General features: G+C 38.7%; 1 protein-coding gene across 1 annotated transcript in view; it reads right to left on the minus strand.

Annotated features, from left to right (window-relative positions):
- loxl4 (lysyl oxidase-like 4) overlaps window positions 1–21323 on the minus strand; it is a 37607-nt gene extending 16284 nt beyond the window's left edge. Inside the window, exons 1-7 of the mRNA XM_030156826.1 lie at window positions 21222–21323; window positions 19449–19785; window positions 17844–18142; window positions 17018–17232; window positions 3044–3082; window positions 2720–2933; window positions 1231–1408 (exon numbers count right to left, since the gene is read on the minus strand). Of these exons, the coding sequence (XP_030012686.1) occupies window positions 1231–1408; window positions 2720–2933; window positions 3044–3082; window positions 17018–17232; window positions 17844–18142; window positions 19449–19764 (1261 nt within the window). The 5' untranslated portion in view covers window positions 19765–19785; window positions 21222–21323. The remainder of the gene's footprint in view (window positions 1–1230; window positions 1409–2719; window positions 2934–3043; window positions 3083–17017; window positions 17233–17843; window positions 18143–19448; window positions 19786–21221) is intronic.
- Window positions 21324–24864: the final 3541 nt, after the last annotated feature.

Genomic DNA, 24864 nt, shown 5'->3' on the forward strand with positions numbered 1-24864 from the left:
GGAAGCTGTAAGATGACTGTGAAGTCAGTGATCCTGCCATGGTAATGTACAGTATATGTCCAGCATATGTTAGAAAGGGAAAGGGAGAGCGGTGCATTTAATAGTGGGGGTGCGTGAGAGAAAGTAAGACTTATATATATGTGTGCTGAAATCACCAAGTCAGGAAACAGTATAGAAAACCTGCATTTTCAGATGAGAGACAGGAGTAATAAGTGGTCAAAGTAGAGGGTAAACCTGCCATATGTTCGACCAAATTACAGCTGCAGACGTCTTAATGTTATAATTCAGTCAGATTTTATTACACACACATTAGGGGAAATATTTTTGGTAGAAACTTGAAAGCTTTCTTGCCCCTCCCTGACAATTAAACACCTCTGCATCAGACTGCTGTAACTTAGAGCCTGACCCCTGACCCGCCGACTGAAGGTGCTGACAGGAGCCAGACGACCGGTGTGAAAAAGAGACGGACGCTGCAATACTGGAAAGGCCCCTTAGAAGAGCTGACAAGTCAAAATGAAAGGTAGCAGAAGTGACATCACTCACACAAAACCCGATTTAGGAGGTTAAAAGGTAAAAGGGATTGATCACACACATATAAAAATATCCCCAGTGTGATCAAGTGAACGGCTAAACCAGCAGACTGTCATACCACATTTCATCTTGATCAGCATGATTAAAGACTACACCCGACCATGAGGCATGGGGAAGCTGTTCTCACATCTCATAAGGGTGGGAACGCCACTGGTGCAGCTGGATACTGACTGAATCCGTGTGTCTCCATGGCTTAAAATGTGAAATTCTAGGAAAAAGACCACAGCACTTAGGGACTGAAAGAAAAGTTTGCAAGATTATGTCTGTGACTTCAGTTACCAAGTGCCAACGTAAACCGCCATGGCTTATAGTATAACATTTAGTACGCCAGTGTGTGTGCATGTGTGTGCTGTGTTTAGGCAGCTGGTACCCTTGGCACAAGACTCACATAATCACAGCTGGAGATATCGCAATCAACACATTTGCAGCTTCGCCAGCTAACATACACAGACAAACAAACACACGTGCCCATACATTATCTGATCAGTGAGGGCAGACGGGTGCGGCGTCTAAGATAAGCAGAAGATAAGCAATGAATACCATAACACATGATTCAAACCTTCAAAATTGCAGATTCAAAACATCTAGATTAAAGTTCTCCAGAAATTCCAGTCTAAGCGGTGGAAAAAAGCCTCTCACCTTGTCCCATGAAGGCTCCATGCAGTGCATCCTTAGCAGTTCCAAATCCCAGCTCTCTGCACACCACGCTGGCTGCAGATCTGTCCCAATTGTGGTCCACGATGGTTCCCCATTTTCCATCTCGGAGAACCTCGACACGACCCTCGCCCAACCTGGGTCCTGCCTTCAGACGCACAGGCTGCACAAAAGGGCAGATGCTTAGATTATTAAGTACAGAGGGGTTTCGCTTTGTCAGAATGAAGGCCTACATCAGGGCTATTCAACTTTATTTTCCCAGGGGTCAAATTGTCGGAATGCTATGGACTGTGAGCCAAACCCCTGTAGTATTACTCCAATATTGGATGTACAATTGACACATATCACAATCACATTTTTAACATTTTTATTTAACTGTTAACCTGTTGTGTTAAATTTTAACATAACACATACCATCACAGTCACAGTAACTGCTGGCTTTTAGTGCAAGTAAGAAATGTAAACTTAACATTTAAAGCAAGTTATAAACATTAATATTGCTCTATTTTCGACTAAGACAGATCACATTTAGTAAAATTTTCTATTTTCATTTCATTCATTACCTCCGCCAAGGAGGTTATGTTTTTGCCAGGGTTTGTTTGTTTGTTTGTCTGTTTGTCTGTCCGTTAGTGTGCAACATAACTCAAAAAGTTATGGACAGATTTTGATGAAATTTTCAGGGTTTGTTGGAAATGGGATAAGAAAGAAATGATTAAATTTTGGTGGTGATTGGGGGTGGGGGGGCCCATGGGGGGGGCGCAGACCAGAAAATTTCATCAAAATCTGTCCATAACTTTTTGAGTTATGTTGCACACTAACGGACAGACAAACAGACAGACAGACAAACAAACCCTGGCAAAAACATAACCTCCTTGGCGTGGGGGGGCCCACGGGGGGGGGCACTGATCAGCCTTGGCGGAGGTCTGCGCTCTCCGAGTGCTTCTAGTTCCTTTATTTGTTTATTGCGAGCATTTACAGAATACATGCAAGTTCAAAACTTCTAAAATCGTTCATTTACACTCGAAAAAAAGTGGGAAGAAGAAAAACTTTTTTAATCCCACCCCCATTCTCATCATCAAATAACTTAACATAATAACATTACTCACGCCTGTCTTAGACTTCAAGCCAGAACAATGAGCAAGATAGGCCTATACCAAATTAGAATAAACTCATTCGACAGTATTTACATTATATAACCAAAATGTGTGTGAATTTTTAAAAAGCACCAACTTTGCGTCTCTTCTCCATTGAACGCACCATGTTTTCATATTAACACTGGTCTCTTAGGCCTTCTGTAAACAGTGGCAGTGCAGCAAAATGATGCAACGTGTTGCAAAATGGCATAAAGTGTCACAAAGAGTCGGCTGTATGTGCTGTTTAGCGGCTGTTAAACTATTTATTTACTATTTAAGGGTAGAGGGGCCGCGAACCGCCTGTTGAATAGCCCTGACCTACATGGTTACAGTAACATTACCACAACTGGGTACGGAGCCTGGGGTCTTCCGGAGGAGATGCGGGCGAACTGCGGCCCTGCGACACACTTGACCACTGCATGTCTGCCGTTCTTACAGGGGGTGGGGCTACGGGGGATCGAAAGCTGAGCGTGACACTCGGACAGGCTGTTCTCTGTGCCCAGGCAGTGCACCTTTTCTACCCAGAATCCCTTCTTCTTTGCCATGATGCTCAGTCTACAAAGAAAAGAACAAGTTTTTTGGTAATTTTTTATCAGGTTCAACACATGAAGTCAAAGCAGTGACTCATTCCAAAAATATCAAGCATAAAAAAGTCCCTCTATTACCTTGTTGAAGGATCAGCAACCTTTGTATCCCATATTTTCCTGTAAAATAACCAAAGAATAGATTAATATTTGTTGTATGCAAGGTTTTCGCAACAAAAGAAGGCTTATACAATTTGTGGAGAATCTTAAGGCAAACTAAAGTAAACGTAGTATCAAATAGAATTGTTCATTTACAGAGCTATGTTATCTAGTAAAGCTAGTTAGTTCACATTATATGAGGAAAAAAATATTGTTATTTAATATGGCTTAATAGCAAAACTTTGGTACTGCACATAAGTGGATACTGTGTCTTTATCGAGTTTATATGCATACAGGGTTTCTTTTTTCTTATGTTACCTTCCATGCATTTTTTATAATTATATCTTGTATTTAAGATTTACTAGAGGCAACATCTACCGGCAAAGAATTCCTCATATGTGTAAAGGTGATTCTGTGTTCACACGCAATGAAAACCAATGTTCACAGCATTTTCAGTGATTAAAAAATACTATAAAATACAACTGAGTGCATTGTTTGCGACCATAACATGTGCCTTAGCATTTTATTACAGGAAGAATATAATGTTTATTCTTCTTCTATGTGTTCTATGTGCAGAAGTTTATGAAATTCACATGTATTTCAACTATAGACACAATGCAAGTACAGTTTTGACAGTTTTATTTCAGAAATGTGTGCAAGGATATTGGACCGAAAGAATATGAAAAAACATAACTTAAAATGTTCTGTAATCGCTTCCCCCTAGACAGCACGTACATCCTCTGAAACCTGAGGGAGAACCCTGTATATCAGGTCTGTACTGTGTATTTACTGAGGTTACACGTACATATTATCCTGTGACATGACCCTGGAGACCTGTTTCGAAAGGTAGTAACTGTAACATATACGGTAGCCTCTGCTGTTTGTTTTATAAGTAACCTGACCACACAGGAGGGATTTCTTTCACATACACATACACCTAGACTTGCTTATTACGAGAAAGGTGGTCTTAATCGAGGACGGCTTCAAATAGACACAGACTTTATCGAAAGAGGTGAATCACACTACCCTAAATATACCTTCTGCATATAAAACCGGGATGACTTGCCTGTGTGGCTTTGTGGGGAGTATAAAGTTGGGCACATCTGATGGCAATGACTTGCATAGTGTAAGGAAAAATCCCCTGTCTGTGTTGTATTTTAATCAAGTCTACTTTCCGTGTCTTTTTCTTGCTTTATAGGTCCAGTAGCCCGTATTTCCAGCTGGAATGCGGGCTACTTTTTATTCACTGTTTTTATTGTGCTTATGTTTAGAGTATATAGCCAGTGTATCTCACATTCCTCCACTATAAGGAAATAGAACTTCCTGCCAACCAATGTACACACTGAAATTAGTTAGTGCTATTGAGTCGTTTTAAGCAAATCATCCATCTTTACATCGTTACTTAGTCTGTTTGTACTCAACGCTTGTAACATAATACAGATTTGTACGTAGCTACAATAAGTAAGCACTATAAAAGGACAACAAACATAAGATATTTTTGAAGTGCGTTGTTAACCTCCGAAGCCACATGCCATCCAAAAAAAAAAAGAGGCAAAAGAAAACATGACATTCAACATCAGTGATATACTGGTCACATTTCTGGGAAAACAAGGTTTGACCAAGCACAATGTACAAACAAAAACTCGGCACTATGCTGCACTGCATGTCTGAAAAAATACATGAACCAAGCAGAGATTTATGCACCAAGAAGGCTGGATGGCTCGGCAGAGCAGTGGAGAGGAAAGCCTTCTATTCTCTTGGCAGACACGCAACACAGACATGCCATACACACCATGCCAGGATGTCCTCAAAGCAGACATTCACATCAATTACAGGAAAATGCTCAGTAACACACACGCCACTGGCTGACTCATATATTTTGTTGTCTAATACAGATCGTGTGATACCAGTATATATAAAGTGAATAATGGACAAACTGTAGTTCCTAATGCAGTAAAAACACATTTGGTAATTAACATACTAACATATTTGCTTGGAATATGTACAGTGGTGGAAAAAAAAGTTTTTAGACATTCTGTGCATTTGTGATATACTGCATTAAGAATCACTCTTAAAGGGGTCATACCCACTTTTATTAGTCTTTGGTGTAGTTATTTGTGTATTGGGACCCTAATAGTTCCAAAAGTTTGAATTTAAACCTTCTAGGTGCTGCAAAGCTATCTTTATACTCATTCTGGTAAAAATCGAGTGGATTTCTACAACCCATTGCAATTCCTTCTTAATTTGTTGCGTCTATAACTAGTTATGTCATGACATTTGCACGTATAAGGTCAAGACTTCCGACGAATATTTCTCAGAGTACACCATAATTGTTTGTCAGCAGCAGCAGTTGTAGTCCATACTGAAAATATGTCCAAACTTCAAGCCGATTACCTAAACCGTTCAGTTGTTGGTTGTATTAACGAACACAAGTTGCTGAACGGGACAGAGCAGCGCAGCCAACAACTTGGAGGGGGCAGGGCGTGAAGTGGCTCATGTACATTTAAAGGGCCAGCGCTCAAAATGACCTTTCTGGTGTCATTACTCAAAAATAGGGTTGAAGATGGACCTGTGGAGTTGAATTAATGAAGAATTCAGACCCAAGCATAGCATTTACAGTTTATGTAGACCACAGGGAAATGTTTTAAAATGCATAATTCCATTTAAAAAAGCTAAATATCACTCCTTTAAGTCACTGAACTCTGCCAAGTATTGTTCCATTCTCCAAACCCACATGCTCCCTTCTGCACATGCTCTGTTCTGTCGAGGTAAAAACTGAATGTTCCAGCAAGATAATGAAATACATCCAGGATGTGACATACTGAAACTGTCAAGACTTTAGTGTTATTATTTTTTCTTATTAACAATAAAAAAAACACACCTTTAGAAACACAATAAAGATTTTTTTTCCATAAAAATTTCATGATAATATTTGAGACTTTTTCTTTTTTTTTTCCATTGCTGTAGGTTAAGGCATTTTTACAGCTCATATGTACTGCCTGGCCACAAAAAAATTCATTGGACTACCTTTAGCTTTGATTACAGGACACATTTGCCTTGGCATTGTTTATGCCACGTGATAGAAAAATACTGAGTTAACTGTGTGCCATGATGGAAAACTACTGAATGGTATAACCTTATGAACCTGATAACTGTGTTTATCTGTTCTCAAATGAGTAACTGCACTTAATCAGTAGGAGGTACACTCAGATGTAGACCGCTCCATCCACTCTTTTTATATCTTGTTCTGTGGTTAGAATATAGTGTCCTTGACTGATAAATGTATGTGCACAGATAGGATGGATAAAGGGAAGTGTCACTGGAATCCATGTGTGAAAACGAACTCTAATGCTCCCTGAACCACTCTTTCACAACCCAAATAAGCCTGATGAATCCTGGTATTGTCTAATTTTTATACGCCAAGCAAATTAAAAATTGTTTAAACCTTAAAGACCAAGAACTATTTTTGTGGCAACTTCCAAATCACCATTTATCGTACAATTCTCTGCATTTTTAAGTAAAAATTATGTATTTTCTTGCATTTAACATAGTGACCATGTAGGGCACAGGTGTCAAACGTGTGGCCTGGGGGCCAAATCCGGCCCGCCAAAGGGTTCAGTCTGGCCCCTGGGATGAATTTGTGAAATGCAAAAATTACACTGAAGATATGAACAATCTTTTTAGTTCAGATTCCACATTCAGACCAATTCAATCTCAAGCGGGTCAGATCAGTAAAATACTATCATAATAACCTATAAATAGTCACAACTCCAAATTTTTCTCCTTGTAAATGTAAATATTTTCATATATTTAGACTAAAACAAAGTACAATTTTGCAAAAAATGTGAATAACCTGAACAAAAACATGAACAACCTGAGATGTCTTAAGAGAAGTAAGTACAATTTTACCAATATTCTACCTGTTACTAAATGTTTTGTGTATCTGTAGATCCACTGTGATCTGTAAGTTATAATGTACATGTGTAAACGATAAACTGAGGCATAATATTGTTAAAATTATACTTATTTTTTCAGTTTGTTCATGTTATTCATATCGTTTGAAAGGATAGTTTGTAGATGTAAACCTTTTCCTGATGTAAATTTTCTTTTTTCGCTCTTAAATATAGAGAAAAGTTTGGCGTTGGCAATATTTATATATTATTATTTCACTGGTCTGGCCCACTTCAGATCAAATTTAGCTGAATGTGGCCCCTGAACTAAAATGAGTTTGACACCCCTGCTGTAGGGACTCATGAAACCTCTGAGTAAATTTCAAAGAAAACTGAAGAAAAAGTGACTTTTTCAGCCAAACATATCACTAAGTGAACATAAAAACATGCGTCTGCAATCACTGTCATTTATCAAACTACATGGGTTTTAGTGGTGAATCAATGTTGCAGAAGATGACAGTATTTCTACATTCACTATGAAGCCTCTGAATGTTCAAATGGGTCATATCTGATGACGATGAAAAGCTGAGAAACTGCATTTTACCTGAATTATTTACCTGTATTGATAGGATTACTGGTTTAGAAGTTATTAAACATTTTAGATCAGTGATGCTTTTGATTGCTGGGGTCTGTGAGGGCTAAGAAATGGGAAAATACTGCCTCAGTTAGGGTTAAATAACCTGCTCTTACCTATATGCTGAGTTGAATCCAATGTGGACTTTTACCAGGCAATGCAACTTCCAGCTTTAATCAAAATAAATATTCGCTGATGTGTACTTTCCATATCTACAGGTACCACATACACATAATTTTAATCCCTGCAGAGCTATATATCAGCCTGCCATCATATACTTAGTAAAATCATTCACTAAACACATTTCAAAGCTGAATCTAGTGGTATTCCCTTTAAGAGAAACAAACACACCCAAGAAAGCACAGGTAGGTAAATATTTGTGACAAGAAACTGCAGACATTCCCGTAAAGTTAGGGCATACACTTTGAAAACAAATTGAGGATGCCGGAATCAAGAGAAGCATTGTCACTGGTATGATGTTATGTAGATGGTTCCCTGAAGTCACGTGCTGCTGACTGTACATTTTCCAAAATCACAAAATAACTTGTTTCCTGCTGCTGTGCGTAGACAGGAGGCCAGAAATGACCCTCCTGCTCTGTACTTAGAAATACAAACAATCCCTCATTAAATATATTAGTTCCTCTTAGGGAAATGTACTAAAATAAATGTTGTTCCATTTCAGCGATAATTTAGCAAAGAGCAATTTGGCTATTTTGAATAAAACTCTTGAAATAGACTCATTTTTTTCAGGCCCATTTTAAGTACAACTGCTGACCTCAGTGCCCAGTTTAAATTATAAACACATGCGAATGAAATCTCAGTTAATCTTAGCTAAACGATCTTGTACGTTCCATGGTTATACCAAACGTTTGACCTCAGCGAGAAAAATCTTACGAAGACATAATATTAAATCCCGCTCATTGCACTAAATAAAGCTTCATATGTGAGACCAGCTGCAAATTGCGACTGACACACGTATAGAATTTAGCACTTATCCTTTACAGTGTCTTGAATTACACTTGTAAAGTATCTTAGATGTGTCTACCATGTGGCTGTGCAGGAGCATGCCCTCTGCGAGCAGACATAGAAGACCGTGAACACACAAACACACACATTTCCCCATGAGGCAAACATGTCTGTGACTTGTTTGTGACCTCACCACAGACCAATCAGCTCACCATTTTCCCTCCTCAGAAACCAAAAGGACTACTATACGGGCTATAAATGATACCTTCAGTTCTTTCATTTGACTGAATTACACCACTGTTTAATAATGTTGAATTTCATACTAGGATAATAAACAAAATAAAAAACATCTTTAATATGAATAAATTCAAGTAAACACTGAAGGTTATCACCAGTCAATTACATGTACGTTACTGAAATGGGATCGTATTGGAGCACCCATTTGAGCTCATGGGGTAAACAGACAGCCTCAGTATTCATTTTCCACTTCCCTTCATCAGCCTGCTTATCTAAACTGTGTGTTTCAACACTTGATGTGGAGCCAAGAGAACAGAAGCTCATGACAGGGAGTCCCGCCCGCCTGTTAAAAGACGAGCCTTACACAACTGTTTGGGTTTAATCACCCTAACTGCTTTTTTTTGTTTTCTGGCAAATTTCTAGTGGTTACACTGGAAAAAATCTAAATCTTACCAAGTGTATTTTTCTCATTTCTAGTCAAAATATCTCATCACACTTAAAATAAGACATAATCACCTAAAAAGTAACTTTTCAGTGAGATATAAGAACCCATTTTTAGACAATAGATCTTGAAAATCTTATTTCAAGAAATCTTACCAAGATCATTTTCACTTGTTCCATTGGCAGATTTTTTTTTTTTGCTTAATTCAATTCAGTTTTGCTTAATTCAAGCCAAAAAATCTACCAGTGGAACAAGTGAAAATTATCTTGGTTAGATTTCTTGAGATACGATTTTCAAGATATGTTGTCAAAATAAAAAAAAGTTCTTATATCTCATTGAAAAGTTACTCTTTAGGTGATTATGTCTTATTTTAAGTGTGATGAGATATTTTGACCAGAAATGAGAAAAATACAGGGTGTCCCATAAGTCTCCATACACAGGAGACATAATACATTCCATACATATATGGTTCTAATATGTATTTCTTTATATTTCAGATAAACCAAAGAATGCATTTGAAAAAAGAGCAACGAATTGAAATCATCCTGATGGCCGGTTCAGCAAGCAGTCGTATGGTCGCAAGCGCATTTAACAGAAAACATGGGACAAGTATCACACACGACACTGTGGCAAAACTTATTGTCAAGTTCAAAAAAACAGGAAGTGTTTTGGATCAATTTGTTCCCGACAAAATGGCAGTCATATAGGGCATATTATATAAATAAAAATGGTTTATGTCAAGAAACGTTTATTTTTCCTATGTATGGAGACTTATGGGACACCCTGTACACTTGGTAAGATTTAGATTTTTTTCCAGTGTATTGTTTTCAGACTTTCATTGGCACACTCTACCTTTACGCATGTTTTACCCTATACCTCACCCCTTTTTTTCACCCCTTAATAGAAATGTGTGGACAAATAATGCATGTGACTGGGCACATTCTTCTTTTCTTCCACTTTATTTGTACTTTTTACCATTGTACCATCTGCTACATGAATCATCTAGTGTACTGTTGAATGCACAGTACGTCATTTTTGCTGCAATGAAACTGATAAGAAACATACAGTAGTTTAATTGAACTAGTGGTGGATCATGGGAGTTGTTATTCATTGCAATTGCTGATGAAAATCTGTTGGGCATAAATCAGGCAGTGTAATGCATTAAAGTTTTGTCTACATTATATTGTCTGGAGTGTATTCATGCCATTTCAATATAATGAAACAATATGGTGTTTACCCTGATGTCTAGTAAGTATAAATATGACATTGTTGAAAACATTTGATAAACCTTTGCGTACTTGTAAACTACACAAGTCAACTACATAGATATATATGACACAGGCATAGTCATTTTTTGATATTTCATTGCAAAAAAGTAACATATTGTACCTTTTACTGCAATGAATAATGTCTCTCTGCAGTAAGACATGCAACACTGGTAGATCAGAGAAAAATACCACTTTAATCCTCACCTGAGTCATAAAAATGGTTAATATGTTAAAATGATGTGATGAATGGTTATGGCAGATGTGCACTCAGCTCACCAATAACATCGTGCTTAATCCATAAAGACCCAAACAGCCACTGGCAACCAAAAGCATCTAAAATGTTTAATGCCTTTTGATAAACTAATCCTATTAATATTTGTAAATAATTGGTGCAAAATGCAGTTTGTCATTTTTTCATGGTCATCAGATATGACCCATTTGGATGTTAGAGGCTCTGCAGTGAACATGGAAATATCGTCATCTTCTGCGATAATGATTCACCAGGAAAAACCCAAAGAGTTTGATAAATGACAGTGGATGGAGACACTTGTTTTATGCTCAGTTAAAGATAGATTTGTTGAAAATGTCACTTTTTCTTCAGTTTTCTCAGTTTCCGATTTAATAACCTCTGAATTTACTTCGAGTTTTAATGAACATCAACATGATCAATGGACTAAATATAGGAAAATACCAAATTTACACTGAAAAACTGCTAAATACACAGGATAATATTGGCATAAATGGTGATAAATTACTTAAGACAGGTTAAATAGAAAGAAACATTCATTTGCGAAATGAGACAAAAGTAGCACAGGGTCTTTAGGGGTTAAACTTCATTTTGTTGCATACAATAAATTATTCAAACATTACTACCCAGATAAAGAAACATTGAAAATGGAAAGCCAATATGAAATACTTAATTACTTGTCATGAAGCTTCATTAAGTCAGAGTAGTTTAGTTTTAACATGCCCTACTTCAAATAGCGAAGACATGGGTCTTACGTGCCAAATAGTTGTTAAATATTTGTCTGCAGACCAGGGCTGATAAAAATCACTATGCCTCAAGTCACTTCTGAAAACCAGCCTCCACAGCCTGTTCCAAACCACAGAAGGAGCCTCTGGCATGCACAGAGAAATTAAAAAGATGGGAAAATAAATTAGAGAGACGGTCACTGAAAGAGATCACACAGACATCAGACAGCAAAACCAGACTCGGTCACACCAAGTGTCACCCAAAGGCCTGCAAATGATACCCTCATCACAGGAAAATTTCAGCTAAAACATAATTAAACATAAAACACCGGTTTAGTCCCCAAATCACCACGGTGACAGAGGAAGACAGACAGCTGCTGACACAGCAGGCTGCACTGTGAGCTGCAGCTGTAATTGGACATATTTCACACGAGCAAGTGAAAATTTGGCTCGTCTGACTGCTGCTCTAATTCTTTCTCTGCATCTCGTCTTTCTCTTGTTACTCTCTTCCCCCTCCTTCGCCAAGTCAGTCTTACTCTCTCTCTCTCACACACACACATGGCTATAATTGGGGGTATATTTTCACTCTCAGCAAAAACCCTTGAGAGCCTCGGTCGTGACCAACCTGTAATTACAGCATCTTCAGAGTTCCATCCAAGAGACACAGAGAGCTGAGAGACATGGCATGCACCAGGATTTCTAAGAATGGACTCCGAGCAAAGGTGGAGAAACAGGGGGGAGTGTCACCGGCTAAATTTGGTCAAACCATGCAATCCTAAGATTTCCTGGCAGCTGGTAATGTGGAAGATGTTACATGAAACATCATATTGTGTGAAACCCAATTGTTTCTTAGTGATTCTGCTCAGATTTTGTAATTATAATTACAGTGGTAATTTTAGTCAAAGTGCAATCCTTACAATTATCCATAATCCAGCCCGAAACATTACATATATTTCACTTCTCAACCAACTCTTTACATGCATATGATTATGACATAAACATCCCATGTAGAAAGACACAAACAAGCAGAGATTCTTCCAGATTTAGATTAAATGCAATTATTTCCTGAAAAATACACAAACAGCAGCTTAGATATTGACGCATATGTACACCTTGAAATGGTCTTTTTGGAAAACATACACAAGAGACAAAATATTGTTTGAGGTAGAAAACAGGTACAGATTTGGAAGCAAACACATCATCGTGGTTCAGGCCACAGCAAAACATCAGGTCACATCCAGGACAGGCAGACCGAGATAGATCGAGTCACAACCGCCTTCATGCTAGAGCCATATAATTTACACACACGACAAAAATCACCATAATGATATAAACTATACAAGCAGATATGTTGGATAAACAGTATCAAATCCAAGTCTATGTTGTGGTTTAGGTCAGACTAAAAAAGCCTGCGGAGTGCTATTATTTAAGTTCCATTTTCTTGACCTGAGATGAAGATTAAAAAAAAAAAAAAAAAACGAAAAAAACATCCTGTTACAGCCAATGAGGAGCTGCAGGCTTCAGTCCAAGCCCTTCAAGCCATTCTGCCCTGTCCTCCTCTCTATCTGGTGAGGAGCCAAGTCTCTTATGTTGCATATAGTAGTAAATCTGTACAGCGATAAAAAAAAAAATCATAGAAAAGCATGAAAAAGCATCATACCTGCAATGCGGGGATTTGGGGAAGTTATGCTCTAATAAATGATCCTGTGTAGATTATACACACAGTCAGACTGGGTTGTTCAGCAACAGCTCATTATAAAGATCCTTTTTATTACTGAAGATATGATGCCCGATGATGCCCTCCTCCAACAACAGACTCCAGTTATAACATCACTGTGTTCCCAATAATACAGACTTCAAAAGAGACAGCTTCATTCAAGGACGATGCAGGAATGCTTTCAGGGACTGAAGCAGGATGTACAGTCAATAAAAAGTTTGCAAAGTCTATAAAACAAATCTGTTACCCCCTTCAACAGTTACAGCTTTCAGCAGCAAGAGGAATCTAGCACCTACAGTACAGAGCACATGTTGTGGTCTGTCAGCAGTTGAGTCACACTAACCCTGGCCAAGTGAGAGACGGAATAGCTAAACTGTGAATCACCTAGAGCCGGCAGCTTTCCAGCAGCAGAATCCAACTGGGTCCCCCTTCCACCGAGGAGCAAACGGTCAGACACAATTCTGTCTTATAATAGCACTGGGGTAATTCTCTGCTAATGTGTGGTCCTGCTGTGGTTTAAGAGCAGAACCTTCCCAAAAACCACTGTCAGTGTTTTTTTTTGGGGGGTTTTTTTCAGTAGGAGGAGGGGAAGCACAGACTGGTGTCAAAGGGACAGAAACAGACACTAAATACAGACCTTAAAGCACGTCTTCCAGTGGTGAAGAGCATGCAGAAGAATATGCAGAGACAGAGGCAGAGTGGAGCTGGGTATTGATCCAATATGCTTACCACACAAAATGTGTACAGCAGTAAATGCGCAAATAAATCAAACAATGAGGATTTACAGGGAAGCACATGTGTATATTGAAAAAAACATCTCACATAGACTGACTGCAATGACCATATTAATATATTGGTGGACTTATATATTTGCCAGTTATTAACTTATCATGACACTAATCATAATAACCATAATTAATGCCATTTTGAAATTTACCATAGGAAAACATGACTTCCCAGATTTTTTACTGACTTGAAGTGGTTATTGCCTCTTCTCAAAAAAAAAAAACAGTAAATGTTCACAGAGGAAACGTAGTGAACACTTGTGACTGATCATCTGACTGCTCAGCTTTTTGCTGTGTCTCAAATATTCCAATATGATGTGAAAACACATCTGGTATAAGAGGTTGTGTGGATTGATGAGGAGTACAGGTTATTCTTCTGTCTCATCCATGAAAAAAAGGACACCACTTCCATTTTAGATGAAAGACCAAAACAGAACCCTCTGCCTCTTCTATCCTGTTTATTAGATCCATGTGTAACGTAGCCTTCAGATGACAACATGCAACCTTGATCATTCACTGCACATATTTTTATATTTTTTATGATTGTTAGTTTCACTGACTAGACCTTCACACTTCTGATATGATAGTATCATGATACAATGGTATAACAATAGAGCGTTTTTGCAACTGTTTGCGAGGTAATTATCTATGAACATAAACTGAAGAGGACACTACCGGTCAAAAGTTTTAGAACACCCCAATTTTTCCAGTTTTGCATTGAAATTCAAGCAGTTCAAGTCCAGTGAACAGCTTGAAATGGTACAAAGGTAAGCGGTAAACTGCCAGAGGTAAAAAAAAAAAAAAAAAAAAGGTAAGGTGAAATAAAACTGAAAAATAATGTACATTTCAGAATTATACAAAAAGGTGAACAAGAAATGGGTTAACAACTTAAAGCAATTCTGCAGCAACGGAGGCTGATCAAGCCTCGCAAGTTGGTGCTACCAATTCCTACAGGTGTCCCAATCTTTCTTAATTCCTTCCAACCCCCTCTGTCTGCATAAAAGTAGTGCTGGAACACACTTTGGTACCATACTGCTGTGAGCATTATTTGAACAGTATTGTACTGCAGAAAGTAGTGTGTTACTATAAAAATGGAAAAGAGGAAAAGGCAATTAACGATAGAAGAAAGACAGACCATCAGAACACTTCAAAATGTAGGTCTGTCCTACAGAGAAATTGGCAAGAAAGTCTAGGTGTCAGTAAGTCCAGTTTCCATCACCGTCAAAAGACTTTGAGTTGAAGAAGAAGAAACGTTGGGACACCTGTAGGAATTGGTAGCACCAACTTTCGAGCCTTGATCAACCTCCATTGCTGCAGAACGGCTTTAAGTTGTTAACCCATTTCTTGTTCGCCTTTTTGTGTAATTCTGAAATGTACATTATTTTTCAGTTTTGTTTAACCTTACCTTTTTTTTTTAACCTCTGGCAGTTCACCGCTTACCTTTGTACCATTTCAAACTGTTCATTGGACTTGAACTGCTTGAATTTCAGTACAAAACTGGAAAAATTGGGGTGTTCTAAAACTTTTGACCAGTAGTGTACCTCTAACTGCCACAAATCAAAAATTATGTATTTATATTTTAGTGCATTATGGCATCAGATATACAGAAATAAACTGAAATCAACTCCAACAGAATGGATGGTCTTAACTCAGTGCCTCACACATACTGAATGCAGTACTTCTACTTGCAGTAAAATGTAGGGAAACTTTATTCTTTAGAAAAAAAAAAAAAGTCAGAATTACATGCTACATATCACTACATATTACATCTTCAAATTACACCAGCCCTGTTATACATCTCCCAGTGGCAGCCTGGTATGTACAGGGTGGGGAAGCAAAATTTACAATATTTTGAGGCAGGGATTGAAAGGCAGTGTATGACCAATTAGTTTACTGAAAGTCATGAGAATTTATTTGCCACAAGAAAATTGACATAATAGAAAATATTTTTATTCTATGTGTCCTCCTTCTTTCTCAATAACTGCCTTCACACGCTTCCTGAAACTTGCGCAAATGTTCCTCAAATATTCGGGTGACAACTTCTCCCATTCTTCTTTAATAGTATCTTCCAGACTTTCTCGTAATAGTTTTGCTCATAGTCATTCTCTTCTTTACATTATAAACAGTCTTTATGGACACTCCAACTATTTTTGACATCTCCTTTGGTGTGACGAGTGCATTCAGCAAATCACACACTCTTTGACGTTTGCTTTCCTGATTACTCATATGGGCAAAAGTTTCGGAAAAGGTATGGATAATAGTGTTAGGTATGATTATGACATCAATATATGTTTGGTTTCAAAACAATTGATGTAGTGCCTGCTGAGCAAAAACAACTAAATGCTCATTGTAAATTTTGCTTCCCCACCCTGTATGCTGTTAGAGGACGTTTTAAAATGTAGGAAGATGCATTGCTGACTCAAGCCTGCAGAGACTGTCCTGCCAATAAGACAAGCTGCTTCACAAAGACCCTCTTCCCGCTCTCCAACAGCTACCTCTGTCCCATACCACAGTATTGATGGGACAGTTAAAGCACAATCAGCGGTGGTATTAGACTTCGGCATGGGAATTTAAAAATCAAAGTGGGGCTGTTTGTCTGGGAGCTGCAAGCTGGAGATAGCATCAGAGAAAGACACACAGAGAGAGAGAGAGTGAGAGGGAAGCAATGAGGTGAGCAGAGGTGATTTGCCTTGAGAGAGGTTTAAAGAAAGGGCAGTACAGAGGGGACAGAGATCCCTTTATCATCATCCTGACGCTAGCCACGGGAGGGGGAGTAAAGGGGGACATGGGGGAGAAGTGGCTGGGGGTAGAAGATAAGCCTGACATAATGCTTTTACTCTCAGTGGCTCTAACCAGGATGCCACTGTTGTTCCTTTTAATTCCTTAGGATATGCTTTTATACATCTACCAATAGGATGAAAGGCAGAGCATGCTGCCCTTCTGAACTACAGGCAGCAGCCCAGTGTTTGACAGTCTAATAACTTGAGTTCATAAAGGTCAGTTGTGTTGTTCTCAGTCGAGCTCACAGTTAAGATTTATACTCACTTATATGTTTTGACATTGTGCTGGGTAGCCTCTGGAAAGCCAAGCATCCCGCACACAACTCGACTGCTGTTCAAACTCCAACCCAAGTCGCAGACCTGCCTCCATCTCCCAGCATGCTTCACTTCCACCACACCCTCAGTCATCAGGCTCTTCTTCTTGGTAGCCATGAGGATAGGCCGGAGACGCACTTCCTCGATCCGCACCTTACTGTGACCCTTGGGAAAGGAAATCATAATGATAGCATGTTACGCATATTTCTTAGATTAACCCTTTCATGTACACTGGTCACTACAGTGTACAGCTATTCTACAGCTGTTTTCTTGTATATTCATGGATTTTGTTGTTCTTTTCGTTGTTGTTTTTTTTTTTTTACACATAGCTTTATTAAAGTTTTAAGACACTACATACCTTTTCTGACATGAATTGGTAACATTATGTAGATCTCTCCTGAGCATAAACCCCCAGAATCACAAGCCCTCCCCATAGTTTTCACACAATTTATCAGTAAATACATGTTTCTGTGTGTCAAAAATTAAGCGTGTGGTGTCCAGCTGAGTGGACATTTTTGCAACTTCATGAAAAATAGGTTCATAAGAATTTTTTTTCCCATTATTTATTTATTTATTTTTTAAATTTTTATTTTATTTTACTTTTTTAAATTTATTTTTCAGAAGAACACTTTCAATCACATTGTTTTTTTCATGCCTAAAGAGGAATAAAAACACTCAGGAAAAAATTTTGATTAAGGTTCTCATAATTTGTGCACAAAAGGGTTAAATAAAAGGTCAGGTCTCTAGGGCGGAGTTAATCAGACATGTGACTGTACCGGGTACTGCTGGTGTCTGTGGAACCTGGGTATCTCATATGGATGTCCATTTCCATAGTAGCCATATCCAGGGTGCCTGCGGGTGGACACATGGCCCTGCCACTGGGGTGCGGTGTTGCTGTGGGGCCTAAGGGTGGTGTGGCCTCGACTGGCGGTCTGATCCAACCTGCGCTCAGGGGTGCACACCACCCCCAAGTCTTCTGTATGTTTACAGTCATTCACCCCCCAACCGTTGTGCTTGCAGTCCTTCAAGGATTTCTCAGAGCCGTCGCAGCGTACATTGTCCATCCATATTGGTCCTTGAAAGAATACATAATTTATTGTTATAGAGTGCATTGTGGATTCTTGATAGCAAAATGAATTGACAAGGCAAAGCATCTACGGTACACAGAGGCCAAAATCAGTTCCTAAGTACCTAACACTTGACTTTTACAGGCAGCCTGATTTAAGGTTGCACCTTAGCGGCGTGTTTAGCGGTAGATACATAGTATTTTACAAGGAAGGGTGCTGTAGATCCAGCTCCTTGAATCCTCTCAACCTTCTCTTTAATTTGGATTTAAAAGCAGCAGTAAAGAATGTCTATAAACCACAGCAAGTGTTGCACAACTCTGTAAGGCGAATGCTGTCATTATTCTGAAACAAATGCCCTTTTCCAGCCCATATAGTTGCTCTGCCAGTCTGCCAGGCGACCTTAATGAGATGTAGACTGCGTTCCCACAACAAGTTATCTTTGTAACTTTATGGTGTTAGTTATTTTAGATGTCTTAATTGGTGGTCTCTTCATAAAGCCATGCACTTAGCGTGTTACTGGGTTTTTGGTGCAGTGTGTACAGGTTAAAACTAGACTAGTATGACTTCATGTATTATTCAAGCCAGTTTAACTTATTATTTTATAAACCACAAGTGTCACACATGTGGCCCGGGGGCCAAATCTGGCCCGCCAAAGGGTTTAGTCCGATCCTTTAGATGAGTGTGTGAAATGCAAAAATTACACTACGATATTAACAATCCTTTTAGTTCAGGTTCCACATTCAGACCAATATGATCTAAAGGGGGTCGGATCAGTAAAATACTACAGTAATAGCCTATAAATATTCACAACTCCAGCTTTTTCTCTTTGTAAATGCAAACATTTTCATGTATTTACACTAAAACAAAGTATAATTTTGCAAAAACTGGAAATAACCTGAACAACCTGAAATGTCTTAAGAGAAGTAAGTACAATTTTAATAATATTATGTCTGTAAATAATACACTGAAGCATAATATTGTTAAAATTGCACATATTTATCCAGTTTGTTCATGTTATTCACATTGTTTTAAAGGATAATTTGTAGATGTAAACATTTTCATAATGTAATCTTACTTTTTTTTACACTAAAACATAAAGAAAAGTTTAGAATTGAGATTATTTATATATTATTATGTTTTTATTTTACTGGTTTGGCCCACTTCAGATCAAATTTAGTTAAATGTGGCCCCTGAACTATAAGGAGTTTGACACCCCTGTTATAACTTTCAGTCTGTTTGGCTTTGGCCTCCACCATGACTTTTCGGTACTTGTTTTAGTCTTTGTAGATAACGTCAGACCGGAAGTACTCTCACCTTCTCCTTCTCCATACTTGGCACTGTGGGCCCACGTGATGCCACCCTGGTAACCCAGCTCTCGGCACACCACATTGGCCAGTTTGATGTCCACCTCGTCGTCGCACACGGTCCCCCAGGTGTTATTGTGCAACACCTCCACGCGACCCTCGTGCGGCTCTCGCGCAAAGTTTCCCGCGAGACGCACCTTGGCGGCGGGCGCGCGCGCCATCCTGCGTTGAGAGGTCGTGGTCCTCCGCGGTTCAGCGCGAGCGGGACTGGTGATGGACAGGAGGAGGAGGAGGAGGAGGAAGCTGAAGCAGAGGGTGCGGGTCATCCTGGTATGAGAGGAGGGGTCCTGCAGGTAAAGGTTCAAACACACTGTGAATAAGGCTGTAAGGAAAGATCGGTTCTGCAATATATCGCAATATTTCATTTCACAATACTGTAACGATATTAAAAAGTACTGTGTGGATATTTTTAGGTATTTATTCAAATGCAGATATTGTGGAGGTTCATTTTTGTTTTTTGATTTTCTTTATTGTTTATATCTTATTTATTATTACTTAACATTGTTTAATGGTTATTTGAAGCATCCTAAAAGCACTTTTTACTGTCTGAGAGTGGCAGATGTTAGTTCCTTTGGAAACTAGGAGAATTAGAAAAATTTTGTGATTTAGCATTCGATCCTGTTCTGATCAAATAAAAATGTGTTTAGTATTTGTGCATATTTCGGGTGTAATTCAATTCTTCCAGGAAATAATCTAAAAAAAAAAAAAAAAAAAATTGCCTTTTTAACAGTATCATGATATATCGCGATATATTGTATCGTGATCCTAGTATTGTAATTTCTATCGTATTGCCAGGTTCTTACCGATACACAGCCCTAACTGTGAATGGTGCTTCTCATTTTATACACTTAAGTTATTAAATGACTTTGTATCTTTCTTAATTTAGCATTTAAAAAACAGTCTGTAAAGGCCCTGTAATGAAAAACACATCATATTTTAGAAATATTATAAGACAATATCTGAGTAATTTCTTTCAGCTCCACACTAGTAAGTAAAAAGCCCAACGGTGACATCCTCTGGACAAAACAGTCCAGGTATTTCTACAGAAAATTGTTTTTGGATCCTCTGTCATCACGAAATGATACTGGTATCTTATCTGTTGACAACCTGAGAGATAGCCTTCTAGTTTATGTACTTATTTTGTAGACCTACATTTTATTCTAGCATCAATCTTGCAGAGAAGCAATGAAAGCCAAAACGCATAAAATGAGTGTTTTTCACCCATGTCAAACATAGGCATGTAATTACAGATTCAGCAGCGCACTAGTATTGCAAATAAACATCCCCCAAGGCTAACAAACCAGACAGAAACATGTGGCAGGTTATAACTGGAGGTTAACAAGTGTTACAACTAAACAGAAACAGTGATGGAGACAGACACTGGGACACTAAATCACTGCAGGCCACACTGGGCAACATGTTCAGGATGATAAAATCACAGAGAAACAGACCAGCAACAAGTAAATAGACTTTGCAGAGCTCAGTGAAATATGCACAGAAATATAACATCACTTGTCATGGAATTTACAGAAGCTAACTGTTATAGCTGACTGACATGTTACCCTGATCAAGTGATAAATGAGAACAATAATGTGTCTAAATCCTTAAAACACCTGTTAGAGTAGTGCACAAAGTAGATATATGTTAAATAAAAGCAGAATAAGAAAGAAGAAAATCAAGCTCCTTATTATAAAAGTAAAAGATAAGGTGAAAGTTCACTCACCTGGCAGGCAGCAAATGTTTGCAGTCCTGGATGTCACTGGCTAGGGGAGAGTGACTGAGTGAAGGAGTGTGCCTACCAAAAGCTCCCCTTAGTCAATCCTCCCTTCTTCCCTCCTTCTCCCTATATCCCTCCCTGCATCCCTCCCCCCTGCTGTGCTCTTTTACCCTTTAGGTCTCATTCTCTCACGTACAGTCACTGACTTCACTCGCTTATTATAATGTAAATGTAAAACTGGTTAAGAAGAGTTTTATGATTTCAACTTAAGGTGTATTCTTCTCTGGCTGGCATTTGTTTAATTATATGTGAAACCATGAGGTTGTCATTCCTCAAAGATGAATGAGTCAGATGGCGAATTTAGTGTCACGTTTTAAAAAAATAAAAGAGCAGCAATCACTGTTTCATTCCTGACTTAAATTACTCTGGTATTTCTTTAATGGGCTGCTGATACATTACGAAACTGTACGCAAGGCTGTTACTCAACAGTCGAGTAAACGTGTGTGTAAGTGTAACCAACAGGAAAGACATGGTTCCAGAATAGTTTCAAACATCAAGTTCCAAGTGTCTTAAAGAAGCTCCCTATACCACAGGGTAGATATTTCCTTGTTGAGATGACCGCAAACCACCAACTCTAAAATAAGCCCAGCCTCACCGTAGCCATGGGGAACGTGACTGATGAGAATATGCCATACCACCCCTGCCCAGGAGTATGTAACTATAGTAAAACCTACCATAAAGAAATAGAGAGCATAAAAGTATAATTCAATTCAGGAGTCTTGTTTATAGCCTTTGAGGAAGGGGTCACCTAAGTGCATTAGACCTCATCCAAATTAGATCTCTCAACATGTTTGAAAGCTGTTTATTTGTTTTTTGAGACATTTCAGTAGGATATGAGCCAAAATTAGCTACATGGAAATTTTTGGCTCTGGACTGTTGTGTTGATAAAGTGTATTTCAGTAAACCTCAGTGGGTACCCTTTTAATGCAGCAAGGTTTATTCATAGGCATGAAGAATTACAATCATGACAGGTGGGGGCAGAAAAAGAAACATGAAAATATGCAGATTTCTAAGTCATATGTGTGTATTTGTGTGCACGCGTGCAAACTTAAAAGGTGTAATTGAGATGTTTGTGTGCACTACTTGATGGTGCAACTGGGTGGCAGGATGGTGGTCCCTCCCTGACTGGTTAAACCTTAACAGGAAAAGCAGACCCCCTATTAGTGCAGCTAAATCAGAGGGATGGCCAAGGCCGACAGTGAGAGTAAAGAGAGAATTTCTAGGAAAAAAAGCAAAAGGAAAAGGGGGTGCTAAGGTTAAATATATATAACTACCAATGCAGTGTGTGACATCTTTACGTTGTAACCTTAGGTGCACTGTTGTGTATCACTCTAATTAAACTAGACCAGACAGGTGTACCTGCCTGTGTGCCAATGCTCAGCAGCTCAGTGGGTGTGTACAAGTGAGAGTGTGTTAAAGGGGCGATCAAGAGGCTCACGAGGCTGAGTATCTGAGCGCAGCAGCTCTCTGTGGCGGAGCGCTCTCTCTCTCTCCTCCTCCTCTCTAATTACGCCAACCGAGCCGGCTCTGCCCTTACCCACAATCTGTGGAGGCATGAAATAAATACATGCTCTCCAACAATAAACAAGTGCCTTTTGAAACGGCAGCACCTCCTCAGGCTAACCCCCACTGCTTTTTCTCCAGACTTTCAGAATGCTGTTACTTTTATAATGGCTGTAAGAGCATGGAGGCACATGTTATAGGGATTAGTCTGTATGGAACAGTCATCATACCTGTCAATAAGGCCCATTTGCTGCAGCCAAAAGTGGGCTTGATCACATAAAATTGCCATCCCCTCATCTTAGCAGCTTCTCAGGATGTGTTAAATGAAAAAAAAGGTAATTTTTGAGGGAAGACATTCAGGTTTAATATAACATTCTCACATGTGCACACGTGTTCACATACATTCACTGGTGGCCACCAGGCTTCAGTTCCTCTCTTGTGGCATAATAACTGCCATTCCCACACATTCTCAGTACTGTTAGTCATGTCTCAGTGTCCCACTGGTCTGGGTGGTTACAGATTCCCCACTGTATCTTTGATGCTGGCTGCACAAGTGTCTACTGGTTATGACAGGGTTACCATGTGTCCCCCACACCAGCTCTGCAAGTTTTGATTTACAGTTTCTGGGTTATGAGCACCTGGAACAACTTAACATGGCATCCCCTCATCTAGAGATCAAAAACACGATAAATGTGTGTCTTGTATTGGGTGGTTAAGTTGGTGATGTACTGTATCCAAATGTAAACCTTTCATGTACAACACTGCCGCCATGTGGCAGCCAGTATAACCACACACCACTGCCACAAATCAACATCGAGGAGCAGACTTGGACATAAGTTTTCACATACCTTTATTAAATACAAAAAGACTTGCAGCGCTTGCAGTGCAGTAACAATAATAAAAAATATTTGAAGAATAAACATGATTGCAGTGCTATCATAACCAATGGTGCATTGTAATAAAAAATGCAATTTCCTGAAATGGGTGTTAAAATGGGTTTAAAAGATTAACTTAACAAATACACAACATTGAACCCAGAGAAATCGTATCAAACTTTGAAATATCCATCAGATAAAATGACTATAGTATATTTTACATGACGACAACAAGTCTGCAAAAACAAATGAACTGCACCTCCAAAGTTAACAGCACCAGTCACATTATTAACAAGCTAACCAGTTTGTTTAATCAGCAAGTGCAGTCTTAAGGTTTGGTGTTCAATTCCTTTTTCACAAGTTTTGGCCACAAGACAGTAAGTAATAGAAGAAAAGCAGAAGTGCATCATGTGACAGTGTTTGTACCTAATACTCAGAACAGCAAAGGGTTCTTTATCATGCTTGTTTTCTGAACTGTGAGGGGGGATTTGTAAAAAAAAAAAAAAAAAAAAAAAAAAAAAAAAAAGAATTACTTTAACCTGCTATACGCTTGTGTAAAAACAGTAAAGCCAGCAAATTAAAAAGCCGAAGTTATCATCCAGGTTACACTGTAATAAAAAACACAAAAGGTATAAATAAGAAAATAAATACTCTTACTATGCTGAGCATAGTTTACTAGTGAACGTAGTGTGGACTTACACCAGGTGCTGAGCTGTAATTTTTGTCTCGTGGATGATACAGACCCATGTCAATGGGTTTCAATGCACTGGTTAGTGTTCAAACTCATAGAACAAGGCTGTTTCTGGTGCACAGACATCAGATGAAGCATTCTTTGGTTCACAGAAATACTGAAATGGAGGCCCTAGGGTCAAAAACACTGCTTTTCAAAGTTTAAAACTTCTGTATGACAACACTATAACTGAATATATATTTCAGTAAGGCACCGTCCTGCAGAATGGAATTGGACCTTTTTCACTAGAAATGAAAACCTAGTAGCCACTTTCCTTTGCATGGTACTGCTGTCCAGTGAAAGCCATGTTTTGGATCTTAAAAACTAAGACAACTGAACAATTTAAAGACATATTCGATTCTTCGTAAGATACATTATCACCAAGAAAACAAAAGATTTTCAAAGGACAACAACAGCAGACAGAAGCATTGTGATGCTTGCTCTGCAAATGCACCATTTAGACAATGTCAATGGCATGATT

The sequence above is a fragment of the Sphaeramia orbicularis genome, chromosome 15 (assembly GCF_902148855.1).
Source record: "Sphaeramia orbicularis chromosome 15, fSphaOr1.1, whole genome shotgun sequence".
Taxonomy (NCBI): Eukaryota; Metazoa; Chordata; class Actinopteri; order Kurtiformes; family Apogonidae; genus Sphaeramia; species Sphaeramia orbicularis.